Source organism: Scyliorhinus canicula, chromosome 14 (assembly GCF_902713615.1).
Source record: "Scyliorhinus canicula chromosome 14, sScyCan1.1, whole genome shotgun sequence".
Classification (NCBI taxonomy): Eukaryota; Metazoa; Chordata; class Chondrichthyes; order Carcharhiniformes; family Scyliorhinidae; genus Scyliorhinus; species Scyliorhinus canicula.
In genome coordinates, this window is record NC_052159.1 from 65,321,699 (window position 1) to 65,337,369 (window position 15,671).

Genomic DNA, 15,671 nt, shown 5'->3' on the forward strand with positions numbered 1-15,671 from the left:
GGGCGCATTTAACATCGGCAATTTCCCTGTCTTCAGCGGCTAACTTCTTCCCGGAGTTCCTCAATAATTTTCTCGCTTTCTTACTGTTTCCTCATTCCCTTCTTCCTTCTTTACTAACTGTCTGCGGAGCATCTCGACGACCTCCTTGGTGCATCACAACTGTGCCAAGCAGCACACTATTGCCATTGGCTTTCTAAACTTTGCTGCATTTTTCTTATATATCGCACAAAGATTCTCCTACCAAGTCTGACCTATCTTTCCTGGACCTGTCTCGGTGTTTGCACAAAAATTCGACTAAAGGGGCCATTCTTTCTCCTTGAAATACTTTCTCAACACATCCTCCCATATGGGGCACTGCTCTGATTTGTCAACTACTGTAACCTCGGATTGCTGCTGTGCGTTCGTCAACTTCTCTATCATCTGCGCTGCCATCTCTTCTCTACTTAAAATTTGGAACGGGGGGAAATAAGGAGTCGATAAAACACCAGGTACGGCTTACGGCTATACTCCGGTTCACAATCCCTCCAGATTTGCATGCAAGTCTGACGAGTTTACCTTACCCTTCCCTGATAGTTACGCATGCAGTTAGTGCACACTTCCGAAATTCGGTTATTTGGTCGATATGAAACTTACTCTTGAGGTTCGTTCTCTTTCCCCAATTTAATTCAAAGTTGTGGGATCCCTCGGAGTAACAGAGGCACTTCTAATCGAGGTCCTGTCAGAGTCGCCAAGAAATGTTGCCTTCTTTACTTTGGGGTGAACCACAAGCTGTTTCTTATATCGACCAAATGACCACACAACCAATATGTTAGCTCAAAAACACAGTTTATTAATAGCACAAGACTTGTATCTCTATGCAATAACACACGTGGCTTCGTACTAAACTACACCTCATGACTAAGATGACCTTTACTTAACTTTGAGTGACCGGCACTGTGCGAGATAAGGCCTTTATCCGGATCCACGTGGTCGGTTTGGAAGTGGTTGGGTTCGTCTCAGCTGGGCTCGTCCTTCAGGAATAGTCACGGGTCCTTGAACTTGGTTGTTCTACTGTAGTTGGTCGCACACAGGGCGGTCCCAAAAGAGATCGATCTCTAGTGCGCCGGGCATTTTATCTTTCGTCTCTTTCGCGCCCATTTGGGTGGTCCTTACTCCGGGTCCAACGGATCAATAAGGTTTTCGATCACCCTCATCGATCTCAGCCAATTAAGGGCGGATACCTCAATAGCTGGGTGGGTGCCAGCTATCATTGTCCCAGGCACGTAGGCCTTTCCAAATAAGGGGGGGGGGGGGGGTGGCGGCGGTTAGTCTGCTACTGTTGTAACTCCTTGATTCAAACTCTATTGTCCTGGGGGAAATGATGATCGACTCTTAATAGATACAAGTTTCAGCCAAATCTGGTTTCTTTGCACAATACACAGAGGCTATGTACCTGTCTGTGTCCCAAATTGACCACAATTCCCATGCAGGTGGCCATTTTACATGGCTACAGTAGACCCAGGGTTTTGACCCAGAGACAGTGAAGGAATGGTGATATATTTCCATGTCAGGATACTGTGTGGTTTTGGGAACTTACAGGTGATGGTGTTGTCATGCATGTGCTGCCCTTGTCCTTCGAGGTGGTCAGGTCACAGGTTTGGGAAGTTCTGTCAAAGGAGCTTTGGCAAGTTACAGTCAACTTATTTGTTTAATTATTCACAACAGCATTCATGGTATTGACATTGTCCAGGCAGCTAGACTAAGGTAGGATTTGCAATATCTGGGGTTTTCACGTTTCAAGGTGAATAGTTGTGCATTGAGCATTTGTGAGCCTTTGAAAAGGTGAGGGGTTAGAGAGGAAGCACCAATCAGAGATCAAGACAAAGCAACATTTTAGCAGCACATGGTGAAGTGTTGTGATATTATACCAGGAGATATTTGGTGCTGGCAGATAAACAAGTTAATGCATGAGGTGATTGCAAGGACAATTGCCCTGTTTGACATTTCAACAACAGTTGTTTACCATTCCAGGCAACAGGTGAAGGTTGGACTCAATGAGCTGAAGTTAATAGCAATGGGGGCCCGCCCACTGACTGGAAAACTGGCGACAACCCCTGTTGCCTTTCCCAATCGGACAGTTTCCTGCCTTCTGTTGGGCTTCCGCCCTCCTGAGAGGGGCATTTCTGGTGCGTGTCAGATGCCCTGCTTCAGAGACCTGTCTGCTAAGTAGAGATTGGCAGTACCACCAGGAATAGTGGCCACTGCAGATCCTGCAAAGCAGCCAACACTACGGATCAATGTTAGAGTCCCTGGAGACAGATGACAAGGAGACCGCATCAAGGGATGAGGATGAGGGTTGGTTTAAAGGCCAGAAGGTGTTCTTATTCCTGGGCCCTGCATTCCTCTGGTGGGTACTTCCATTAGGCACAATGTCCAACAAGGAAGGACTCACCACAATCAGCTGGGCCTCAGGCCTACCCTGCTAGAGTTTTCCTTGCAGTTGGCCCAGTTTCTGTGGCCCTTGTCTGGCACTGATTAACCACTAACTGTGGGATGTGGCCCTTGCATGGCTACTTAAGAGCCTCCTCAATTGGCTTCCAGGCAGGAAGACCATTCTAGAACATAAATTCAGTGCAGAAGGAGGCCATTCAGCCCATCGAGTCTGCACCGACCCACTTAAGCCCTCACTTCCACCCAATCCCGTAACCCAATAACCCCTCCTAACCTTTTTGGTCACTAAGGGCAATTTATCATGGCCAATCCACCTAACTTGCACATCTTTGGACTGTGGGAGGAAACCGGAGCGCCCGGAGGAAACTCACGCAGATTCTGGGAGAACGTGCAGACTCCGCACAGACAGGGACCCAGCGGGGAATCGAACCTGGGACCCTGGCGCTGTGAAGCCACAGTGCTATCCACTTGTGCTACTGTGCTGTCCGAATTCTCTAGGCTGTCCTACCCCAAACTAAATCAGAGGAAGGTGGGTAAGCGTTGGGATCTCTATTCTGCATTTTCTGCCTGATCACCTGCCGCCCCCATCCAAACCCAACTCTTGGAGGGACATTTAATTTTTGCATACACTACCTGCAGGAGTTGAGCATAGATGCAGAAGCTGCCGTATTTTAAGGAGCCTGGCAAGATAAGACTACTCTGCACTACCATATATGCCACAAACCATTACCAATCTGTTCCACATTTACTATTCAACCATGTCAATTGAGCACACAATCTTAAAACTCTTTTCAGGCATGTGATGTATGCTCACACTCAGCAGGGAAAATGTTTAAGATGAACTGTATACACCCAAGAGCATCATACCTCCAATCATTATCACGTAACTGAGCTGCATGATGCATTATTCACCAGGTGACCATGCGGGCTGAGCACTTCCTTATATCTTTTGGTACATAATCACAACCTGAACCCTCTACCAGAACAATAAATATGAGCAATGATATAACGAGGATTGCCTGGATTTGCTGTCCATTGTACATGGCACAGGGTCAGTCTAGGTGCATTCCTGTTTTCTATAGGACCTTGTATGACTAGCGGGACTTGGATTGCGTTTCCCCAGAGGAAACCCATAGTATTGGTGAACTGTTGAAGGCCATAGACATGTCAGTTCAGTTCTTCTTTTCCCTGACATTTTTGTCTTGTGGTGCTCTCACTCCCATAACACATTTTAAGGAATCTGGTACGATAAGACTACTCCACAGTACCATATATGGTACAAACCATTACCAACTTCTTCCACAGCAAATCCCTATAGTGCAGAAGGAAGCCACTTGGCCCATTGAGTCTGCACCGACCCTCTGAAAGAGCACACTACCGAGGTCTAATCCTCCACCCTATCCCCGTAACCCTGTAATTGCACCTAACCTGACCTTTGGACACCAAGGGGCAATTTAACATGGCCAATTCACCTCACCTACACATCTTTAGGCTGTGGGTGGAAATTGGACGACCAGAGGAAACCTACGCAGACACGAGTAGAATGTGCAAACTCCACACAGACAGCTACCCGAGGTTGGAATTGAACCCGGGTCCCCGGCGCTGATGAGACAGCAGTGCTAACCATTGTATATGGAAACACTACCATCTGCAAGTTCCCCTCCAAGCCACTCACCAAATTGACTTGGAAATATATAGTCGTTCCTTCACTCACTGGGTTAAAATCCTGGAACTCCCTCCCGAACAGCACTGTGGGTGTACCTACACCACAGGGAATGCAGCGGTTCAAGAAGGCAGCTCACCACCCACTTTCTCAAGGGCAATTAGGGCAATCAATGCTGATCCAGCTAGCAAAGCTCACATCCCGTGACTGAATAATAAAATAAGAACCAAAATACTCGATCCATTCATGTTACTGTAGATCTACGTGTGACATCGAAGCAATCAAGAGTCATGATGTCTCTGCTTCAATTCGCCAACCAACTGTACTGCTTTCAGAAATTGGGAGTCAGAACAGAAGGATGCACATTATCAACAAAAAGATTGAAAAAAATAAGGTTTGAAATAATAACCAAGAGCATTGGGTTATAGGCCCGTAATAGTGGTACTCGAGGAAATGGCAATGCAGAATGTGCCCATTGGTATGTTCTGGTTCATGTACTATACTAGAAATATTATTGCACGATTTGGTGAAATATCTGGAGCATGTTATTGGATTAGTCATTCTGATTTCACAATGATGCGGTGAGGAAAATAGCCATGTCAGCTTAGTATGCATTGTGGTTTTGTTGTAGTAACCACAAACCATTTGTTCTAAAAGGTACATATTACACACAATATTCTAAAAACAATTCTTAAGATGCATGAACCATTAGCAGATTATATTAGTTGTGGTGTCTTGCCTCAGGGATAAATGTTCAAAGTTTGACTTACAGCTTGCAGTCTTGTCCTCTAATCAACGTTTCCCTTGTTTTCCAATTATTTACCACGTTCTGCCTGGTTCTGAATTCTGAATGATAATTTAGTCCAGTGTTTCTCAAAGTGTGATCTGCAGACCATTAATACAAAAGCAAAATACTGTGGATTCTGAAAATCTGAAATAGGGATAAATAAAAAGAAGGTTCTGATGAAATGTCATCACCTGAAGCATTAACACTGTTTCTCTGCACCAATGCTGCCCAAGTTTCTCCAGCTTTTCCTTTGTTCTTATGTCTGCGAATCACTATGTGTCCTGGAAGTGATGGGCGAGCTGGCCCAAAGAGTAAGTCACTGAGATGCAATGCCATGGCCAATGCCATACAAGAGAACAGACCAGATCATGCCCATCACTTGCATGACATCACACATCCAGACCGGCTCCTGAGTGCGCAACATGATGGAGGATAAATATATGTTTCTCAGAACATGATTATAGCGATAATTTTTAACACATATTAGAATGTTTCAAATAAATGTTTTCTCATGTAGTATTAATGTTTCTAATATCAAAATAAATGTACATGTATTTGATTCTGGTATGAATTAATAATTAACTTATGCAATTTAAGAAAACAAAATGATGCATGTACATTTATTATCTTTAGTAGTGAAAAAGCAGTGAACTGTTCAGTGATTCAATAAATTCCCATTAATTATTTTTTTAACAATATTATTATTAAAATTTTAACATTTGTTATCAAAATTTTAACAAAACACAATGATACCAACACATATATCAGAAAAATATAAGAACAACAGTAACAGGAATGCCACCCAGAACAATCCTCCCCTTCACCAACCTCCCCACCCTTCACCTCCAATAACAACTAACAGTAACCAAATCCTTAAAGTGAAAAAGAAATGGCTGCCATCAATGATAGAACCCACTTTTCGACCCCTTCACCTTGAACTTGACCTCTTGAGGTAAAAGAGTTCCATCAAATCACCCAACCATGCTTCGGCACTGGGTGGCCTCGCCTACTTCCAGCTCAGCGGTATCCATTGCCAGGCCAGCAGCGATGTGAATGCCAAAGTGTTCGCCCCCGTCCTCAACTCTGATTGGTCCGACACCCCAAATACAGTGACTAACGGACAGGGCTCTAAGTCAATAGTCAGGATTGCCGATATGGTGCAGTAAAAGGACCCCCAAAAACCCACTAGCTTGGAACAGGACCAGAACATGGGGCAGATGGTGAGCAGGCCCTTTCGAACATTGCTCACACTTATCCTCAACCCCCTCAAAAAATCATCCTGGACCTGGTGAGATGCGCCGTAAACACCACCTTCAGTTGTATCAAGCTCAACCTCACATAGGATGATGTAGCATTCACCCCACAAAGGGACTCACTCCACACCTCCTCCTCCAAAATGGGTCCTAGCTCCTCCCACCTGGTCTTCATCTCATCCACCAAGACCTACTCTTCCCCCATGATCCGTCCATATATTTTAGACATATCCAAGGATTCTATGGGAAGCAAGAAATGAAATTGCAGAGCCGTTGGCAATGATCTTTTCGTCCTCGCTGTCAACAGGGGTGGTACCAGAGGATTGGAGAGTGGCGAATGTCGTGCCCCTGTTCAAAAAAGGGAATAAGGATAACCCTGGGAATTACAGGCCAGTTAGTCTTACTTCGGTGGTAGGCAAAGTAATGGAAAGGGTACTGAGGGATAGGATTTCTGAGCATCTGGAAAGGCATTGCTTGATTAGGGATAGTCAGCACGGATTTGTGAGGGGTAGGTCTTGCCTTACAAGTCTTATTGAATTCTTTGAGGAGGTGACCAAGCATGTGGATGAAGGTAAAGCAGTGGATGTAGTGTACATGGATTTTAGTAAGGCATTTGATAAGGTTCCCCATGGTAGGCTTATGCAGAAAGTAAGGAGGCATGGGATAGTGGGAAATTTGGCCAGTTGGATAACAAACTGGCTCACCGATAGAAGACAGAGAGTTGTGGTGGATAGCAAATATTCAGCCTGGAGCCCAGTTATCAGTGGCGTACCGCAGGGATCAGTTCTGGGTCCTCTGCTGTTTGTGATTTTCATTAACAACTTGGATGAGGGAGTTGAAGGGTGGGTCAGTAAATTTGCAGATGATACGAAGATTGGTGGAGTTGTGGATAGTGAGGAGGGCTGTTGTCGGCTTCAAAGAGACATAGATAGAATGCAGAGCTGGGCTGAGAAGTGGCAGATGGAGTTTAACCCTGACAAGTGTGAGGTTGTCCATTTTGGAAGGACAAATCTGAATGCGGAATACAGGGTTAATGGTAGGGTTCTTGGCAATGTGGAGGAGCAGAGAGATCTTGGGGTCTATGTTCATTGTTCTTTGAAAGTTGCCACTCAAGTGGATAGAGCTGTGAAGAAGGCCTATGGTGTGCTAGCGTTCATTAGCAGAGGGATTGAATTTAAGAGCCATGAGGTGATGATGCAGCTGTACAAAACCTTGGTCAGGCCACATTTGGAGTACTGTGTGCAGTTCTGGTCACCTCATTTTAGGAAGGATGTGGAAGCTTTGGAAAAGGTGCAGAGGAGATTTACCAGGATGTTGCCTGGAATGGAGAGTAGGTCATACGAGGAAAGATTGAGGGTGCTGGGCCTTTTCTCATTGGAACGGAGAAGGATGAGGGGCGACTTGATAGAGGTTTATAAGATGATCAGGGGAATAGATAGAGTAGATAGTCAGAGACTTTTTCCCCGGGTGGAACACACCATTACAAGGGGACATAAATTTAAGATAAATGGTGGAAGATATAGAGGGGATGTCAGAGGTAGGTTCTTTACCCAGAGAGTAGTGGGGGCATGGAATGCACTGCCTGTGGTAGTAGTTGAGTCGGAAAATTTATGGACCTTCAAACGGCTATTGGATAGGTACTTGGATTAGGGTAGAATAAGGGAGTGTAGGTTAACTTCTTAAGGGCAGCACGGTAGCATTGTGGGTAGCACAATTGCTTCACAGCTCCAGGGTCCCCAGTTCGATTTCGACTTGGGTCACTGTCTGTGTGGAGTCTGCACATCCTCCCCGTGACTGCGTGGGTTTCCTCCGGGTACTCCGGTTTCCTCCCACAGTCCAAAGATGTGCAGGTTGGGTGGATTGGCCATGACAAATTGTCCAAAATTCTATGATTAACCTAGGACAAAAGTTCGGCGCAACATCGTGGGCCGAAGGGCCTGTTCTGTGCTGTATTTCTCTATCTTTCTCTATCTCTATCTTCACATACTGCCCTCCTCCAACCCTGCACACGAGAGTATCCTTTCCAGCAATGTGGGCGGTGGTGTCTCCTGGAAAGTCCGAAATGCCTGCCGAACAAAGTCCTGCACCTGGTGATATCTGAACATATCCGATCCCCAAAGCTCTGATTTCACCTTCAATTCCTCCCAACTTGCAAACCGCCCCTCCAGAAACAGATAGGCCCCTCACCATCTACAGCCCCTTGTTCTTCGATCCCTGATTGTAACATCCAATTTTGCTGGCTCAAATCAGTGGGGCTGGAGACTCCGCTGGCAGGATTCTCCATTGTGCCAGCAGTGCACCCAAGCCCGGGGATTTCCCGACGGCGTGGGGCTTCCCACTATGGGAAACCCCATTGGCCAGCTGGCGGGACGAAGAACAGAATCTTGGAGGGAGTAGTGCTTGTAGTAGACTCTGGCGTTCCCTCTGAATGGTCTCCTTCCCTCTCCTCAGTCATCTTGCAGCTCCTAAGGATCAATATTAAAAAGTCTTCAAGGCTCTTCCGTTGCATTAACAATAATTCCAATTTCTATTGATGCGCATGCACTACAGTTCCCCCTTCATGGTGGCAAATTTGTATTTGGGATTCCACCAGAGATACACCCCATTGGTTAATGAAGCTCAGAAAGGAAACTGGGCCCGGTAAGTGAGGTTTGTGCGTGTAATTCTACCTCAACCTGTGCCCCTCAATCTGCAGAATGCATTGAAGGAAATTTATCCTAAAGTTTCTGAATCCTTTGTGGTGTCTTATTATTATATTTCCAATTGTTATATTTCCAATCTACCTTCTTTTTATGATGGCTTTACAAAGAATTACATCAGATTTGTAAAAACAAAGAAATTCTGAAGACAAAGCATTCATGGACTTAAAGGAGTTTTAAAGTGATTACACCATGGAAGGGAGGGAAACATGAATTTAACTTTTTAGCTAAAACGTTGCCATAAGCAAAGGACTGAAAGTGTATCACATCAACTGCATTGGTTTCAGCTGAATTGTTCATATTGCCAACCTTGAAAACTAACAAAACCTATTGCACAACTTCTGAAAGAGGGCATATAGCCCCAAAAGATCATAACACAGTACAAAATGATCAACTCAAAAACAGCCCTGAGTATCGGCCTTCGATCAAAGCCACTGCATTACAATTTAAGTTAACTAAATTGAACCATGTTTAATTACATGGGATCGCAAGGTTTAGAGTGTTTTAATTTCACAATTTAGTCCTATTTTCTGTGAAAATGAAAACTAAAGGCCTTGCCTATGATATGAAAACCAGTGATTATTGCACCATGAGGTGGGAAAGTTGGTACATATGTAGCGGGTCAGAGTAAATGTTATCCCTTTATACTTTACACATACACTGGGACTGACACTAAGACACATCTAGTAGAGTACCATATTGTGCATAATATTCATTGATCAGATGTAATACAAAGTGAAGTCTTGAAAAATAAATATTAAAAATCTCTCCACAGATGCTGCCAGACCTGCTGCATATTTCCAGCATTTTCTATTTTTAATTCCTCAGAAACTTCCCTTCCTCACTGAAATCATGTAGTGTGTTTTGAACTCCCAACAAATTTCTTGACCTTGCCATGCACTTTGCTCTTATTTAAATGACAGCAGCAATTAATAAAAAAATATGGAATTTGAATGATAACAATGGCAGATTACCCAGCAGAAATGACTGATGCACGTGCAAAAAAAACACTAAAGGTATTTTTAGAAATGCACTACTACCCAAAGTCAAATGATTTGTCATCGGGCTGATTTTGAATGATGCCCTCACAAACCAGTAGCTGTAAATTAAGTGTGCAGATCATTTTACAGCCTTCAGTCACCCCTATGGGACCTTGCCACCCTAGCTGACAGGGCCTTCTAAACATGGTCCTATAAGTACTCCTATGTGTCGGCAGTTTTAACTTTTGTGTGCACTATGGAGGGAACAATGGCAATTGTATTCACAAAAAGCAAACCACCATGCTGATTTCACCTCAACTAATTATTTTCTTGAGTCGATTTACTAACTGTAGCTGGAAAGTGTTTTGTTTTTGCTCTGGGTGTAAACTCCAACTTTGGGCATTAATGCCCAAAGTATAAAGGGAACTTCAAGCGCATAAAACATTTGACGCAGCAGCCATGTCCCATTGTAACACATACACTTTGTAGCTTTCTTTGTTTGTAGTGCATGTGTTCTGTGTATATTCATGTTTAGCCTAGATTTTACTCCATTCCTGAATGTCTGCTGGAATTGCAACAGAATAGACTTTATACTCTCCTGTGGCTCTTAATGTTGACCCAGCTGAATTTTCCATTTGAATTCAACTTCAACTTTTCCATGGTTTTCTAGGCGATTTATTTCACTCCATCTATCCCAGTACCACCTCAAAATGGGCTGCAAAGGGAAAGTGCAGCTGAAGATGCTTTGGGACAGTGTAAGGGTAGGTGTCAGTGACTAAAGGGCATAATTAAAAGGGTGAATCATGTCAAAATAGATGCAGCATCACTTGACTAATAATTCAGAAATCAAGGACTCAAATTTACAATAGGTAGCGGGATTTCAGTGACAGGAGACACATTTGCTGGCAATGGGATTTACTTGGAAATTTTGCTACAGACAACCTCCAAATTGACTGCCCATGAGCCTGCCATCCAATTAAGGACAGCAGGCTTGCTCTCCATGCTCACTAGCTCTAAAATTTCAATGGCATCACCAGGAGAGATGGTTGCTGCTGGCGTATGCAGGAGAGCTCAGCAACTAGGCAGGTAGTTGAAGAACATTTATTTTAGTTCATAGGGATGGATGGGAAACGCCTCAGAGGAGATCATTGGGGCTGTGAGTGCTGCCTTCCCTGTCCGCAGCCATTTCTTTGACATTCACCCCCATGGGCTGCCAATGGGAGGCTGCATTTATTTAGTTTGTGGCCTACCCACTGGGCGGGAAGTTGCCCCACATGTCGACAAGATGCCAGCAGCAAAGTAAAAAATGCCCCCAATTGGATCTTTAATTATGTAAATCAACTCCCCACCTTATTGGGGCAGGCAGCCTCTCTGTATCAGTTTGTGCAATTGATAAAATGCCCCAACAGCAGAATCAAATTGGGTGCCGATCCAATGTGGCTCCCTGCACTTTACCAGCTCCCCCACCTTCCATCTTAGGGGCCAGTAATATCCTGGCCCAGGAGTTCAAATCTCACCACAGTTTGTGAATTTGAATTCAAGTTAAAATCAAGAAATCTAAATGATGAGCTGCCATCTCCAGAAAGCTGTCAGATTGTAGCAAAAACCTAACCGATCTTATCTTGTCTATATGTGATTCCAGTCTCACGCCAGCACAGTAAATTCTTAACTGCTCTTTGAAGTAATCTTGCAAGTCACTCAGTTTAATAAATGCCAACAGCAAAGAGAAATTTTGCTCATATCCTGTGAATTAAATAAAAATTAATTCTCAGAATATGGATGTTGTTGGCAGAGGCCATTCCTAGTTCTCCTGAGATGGTGACCTATGTCTTGAATCGCAAACAGTTTGTGGCAACCGAATAACTTGTTAAGCAGCTGCGGAAAGCAGTTCAAGAGTGTTGCAGTGGGACTGGACTGTGGTCAGGGTGGTAGATTCCTTCCCAAGTGGACATTAATAAACTAGTTGGCTTTTACAACAGTCAGTTTTATAAATATTAGCTTTTTGTTTTCAACTTCCGGATTTTGTAAATGGAATTCAAATTCTCAAACTGTCAGGGTAGGATTTTAATTCACATTCTCTGAATTATTATGCCAGTAACAGAATCACTACACCGCCATTCCTGATGAATTAAAGAAAAATGTTTGTTCAATGAAAGAACACTCAAATTAGATTTTTCCTTACAGAAATTTGCTAAATATTTTTTTGAATTACATTGATGTCATTTGGTCCAACATATATTTGCAAGATATCTGTACATTTCAACATTCGTTTTGCAACACATTTGATTGCATCAGTATTCCTGTTGCACTGAACAATTCCGATTCAGTTATAATATTGAACATATATGGAGTACTGTGTAGTGTGAGTTTTCAATATTAGATTTGCTTTATACTTTAAAGATCAGAATTTGAGGCACAGAAACAGCGAAACATTTATTTTTACAAATATTAAAGCTTGTTCAGTGAGATCAGCTTGTAATCTCATTCTGATTTCCAATTTCAGTGAAAAATTGTTCAAATACAGTCCTGCTTCCAGAACTACCACAAATTGGAACTTTAAACAGTTGGCATTAATTTTAATCATGTCAACCCTGAAACAGTTCCAATTTATTTTTGCATTGCCAATTATGATTTGCAATGTGCACGTAGTATTTACAAATCACTCCATTGTTCTATGACCTATAACCAATTACACCATTCTCAAGTATCTATGCCATTAATAAGTCAGGGTCCTCTTAATTTTATGTGTTGCATTTTTTGGGTGCAAAACAGCATAAAGCACAGCAATATGGCATAATAAATTCTTGCGTAGAATCGTAATCAAAGAAGGAAACATTTGGAGTGGTGACTAAAATCTCGGTCAAAGAGGATGACTAAAAGGTGAATCTTAAAGTAGAATTGGAGATGAACATGCGATGAGGTTTAAGGAAGAGGTTCTGGAATTTAAGGCTTAGGGCTAGATGGTGGCCAAAAGTGGTGCAAAAGAAATGGGGGATGCATAGCTTGCTAACAAATATTACAGAGAGATCTGCAGTTAGCTGCAGAGATAGGGAGGGCAGAGGCCATGAAAAGTTTGAACATGATGATGACAGTTTTAAATTTGAGTTGTTGAGGATCGTGGAGCCAATGTAGGTCATCAACAGAGGTGATAAGTGAGAGGGAATTAAGTATTCCTGATCGCTGCACTTGTCACTGTCATTGGTCTGATTATCTCCCTGATCTCTAACAGAATTCCATGCATCCTACATCTTTAGGTTGGTATCTTTCAAATTGATTCAGTTGCATGCTTCAGCTGCTGATTGTTGAATGCATTTGTACAATTTGCACTTTACAGCCCTCTGTCCTTAATATTTCCTTTAGCAACTTTAGTTCTTAACATCAGTTAAGTAGTTAAGTACGTTACTACTAAAAAGTCCAATAAAAATAAAAGCATACAAATCATCAACATTTACCTAACTAGGGGACACATAAAAGATACACCCAGGTCTGTGTAAAATCCACCGCACTAACATCTGGGAACTTGTGTCAAAACTGGGAGAGCAGTTTCATAGGCTAATCAAACAACATCCTGACAATGTCATATTTGTATCGTCATACTTTTTAGTCACTGTCTAGTAACAGAGCATCCCTCCCTGATGAGCTTAACGCATTCTATTCTCGCTTTGAGCAGGAAGCTAACAAATTAATGCCACCTGCCCCAATAGCCGTGGATACATTTACACCAACAGTCACAGCCTCAGAATTCAGATTGGCCTTCTCGAAAGTGTAGCCACATAAAGCATTGGGTCCTGTTGGAGTCCCTGGCTGTGTACATAGATCCTGCGTGGACCAATTGGCGGGTGTGTTCACAGACATCTTTAACCTCTCCTTACTCCATTCTCAGGTTCCCACCTGCTGAAGTTGTAATATCATACAGTCGCCATAGAAAAAAACAGGCAGAGTGCTTCAATTACTACTGCCCGGTGGCCCTGACAATTATTATTAGTGAAGTGCTTCGAGAGGTTAGTCACTCCAACCTTCCAGATTGCCCTGATCCACTGCAATTCACTTATTGCTTTAATCGGTCGACCTATTTCCCTGGTCTTACACTCATCTTTGAAACATCTCACAACAAAGACACCTCTGTCAGTCTCCTGTTTATTATCTATGATTCTGCTTTTAATACCATAATTCCAACCAAGCTCGTATCCAAACTCCAAAACCTAGGACTTGGCTCTTCCCTTTGCAAATCGATTCTCGATTTCCTGACCCACAGACCACAATAGGTAACAACATCTCCTCCACGATAGTCATTAACATCAGGGCCCTACAAGACTGCGTACTCAGCCCTCTACTATACTCTTTATACATACATGATTGCGTGGCAAAATTTGGCCTCAACTCCATCTATAGGTTTGCGTGTGGTACGACTGTAGTGAGTTGAATTTCAAGCAAGTCAGAGTACAGTAGAGAGATAGAGAATGTAGTAGCATGGTGCAATGACAGCAATCTCTCCCTCAATGTTAGCAAAACAAAGGTGCCGATCATCGACGTTCGGAAGTGAGGTGTAGTACACGCCCCTGTCTATATTTATGATGTCAAGGTGGAGATGGTTGACAGTTTCAAGTGCCTAGGGGTGAATATTACCAATAATGTGTCCTGGTCCACCCACGTCGACGTTATGATTAAGAAAGCGCAACAACACCTTTACTTCCTCAGGAAATTATGGAAATTCGGCATGTCCCCATGACTCTTACCAATTTCAGTAGATACACCATTGAAAGCATTCCATCTAGTTGCATCACAGCCTGGTATGGCAACTAGATAAAAGCCAATTACTGCGGATGCTGGAATCCGAAACCAAAAGAGAAAATGCTGGAAAATCTCATCACCTCTGGCAGCATCTGTAAGGAGAGAAAAGAGCTAACGTTTCGAGTCCAGGTGACCCTTTGTCAAAGCTGGTATGGGAACTGTTCTTCCCAAAATCGTAAGAAATTACAAAAAGTTGTGAACACAGCTCAGTCCATCATGCAAGCCCATCTTCTATCAATTGACTTGGTCTATATTTCTTACAAACTTGGGAAAGCGCAGTGGTTAGCACTGCTGTCTCATGGCGCCGAGGTCCCAGGTTCAATCCCGGCTCTGGGTCACTGTTCGTGAGGAGTTTGCACATTCTCCCCATTTCACCCCCACAACCCAAAGATGTGCAGGGTAGGTGGATTGGCCACGCTAAATTTCCGCTTAAATGGGAAAAATGAATTGGGTACTCAAAATTTATTTTTTAAAAACCTTGGGAAAGCAGGCAACATAATCAAGAACCCCTCCCAACCTGGTTATTCTTTATTCCAACTTCTTCAGGCAGATGATACAAAAGCTTGAGAACTCATTCTAATTGATTCAAAAACAGCTTTTCTTCCGTTGCTACTAGACTCTTGAATGGTCCGTCTATATATTAAGAACATAAGAACATAAGAACTAGGAGCAGGAGTAGACCATATGGCCCCTTGAGCCTGCTCCGTCATTCAATGAGATCATGGCTGATCTTTTGTGGACTCAGCTCTACTTTCCGACCCAAACACCATCACCCTTAATCCCTTTATTCTTCAAAAAACTATCTATCCTTGTCTTAAAATATCTATCCTTATCTTAAAAAAATATTAAATTGATCTTTCTATGCATCTTTCCTTTCGTACAGTTGTAATTATTTTTTGTGTGTTGTACTTATGTATATATGTATGGATGGATCTGTCAGGTCTGTATGCAGAATAATACTTTTCACTGTACCTTGGTACATGTGACATATTTTATCAATAAACAATGTCTCGACCTCTGTTATCACTAGCTCTTGTTATGTCTTCTCCCACCAGCAGGACCGATCCA

The 15,671-nt window shown here is 43.0% G+C and overlaps 1 protein-coding gene across 1 annotated transcript in view; it reads right to left on the reverse strand.

Annotated features, from left to right (window-relative positions):
• Window positions 1-14,616, reverse strand: part of LOC119977223 — a 29,639-nt gene extending 15,023 nt beyond the window's left edge. The window contains exons 1-4 of the mRNA XM_038817939.1: window positions 14,549-14,616; window positions 8,321-8,598; window positions 5,072-5,289; window positions 4,864-4,978 (exon numbers count right to left, since the gene is read on the reverse strand). Coding sequence (XP_038673867.1) covers window positions 4,864-4,978; window positions 5,072-5,228 — 272 coding nt within the window. The 5' untranslated portion in view covers window positions 5,229-5,289; window positions 8,321-8,598; window positions 14,549-14,616. The remainder of the gene's footprint in view (window positions 1-4,863; window positions 4,979-5,071; window positions 5,290-8,320; window positions 8,599-14,548) is intronic.
• Between the last annotated feature and the right edge of the window lie 1,055 nt (window positions 14,617-15,671).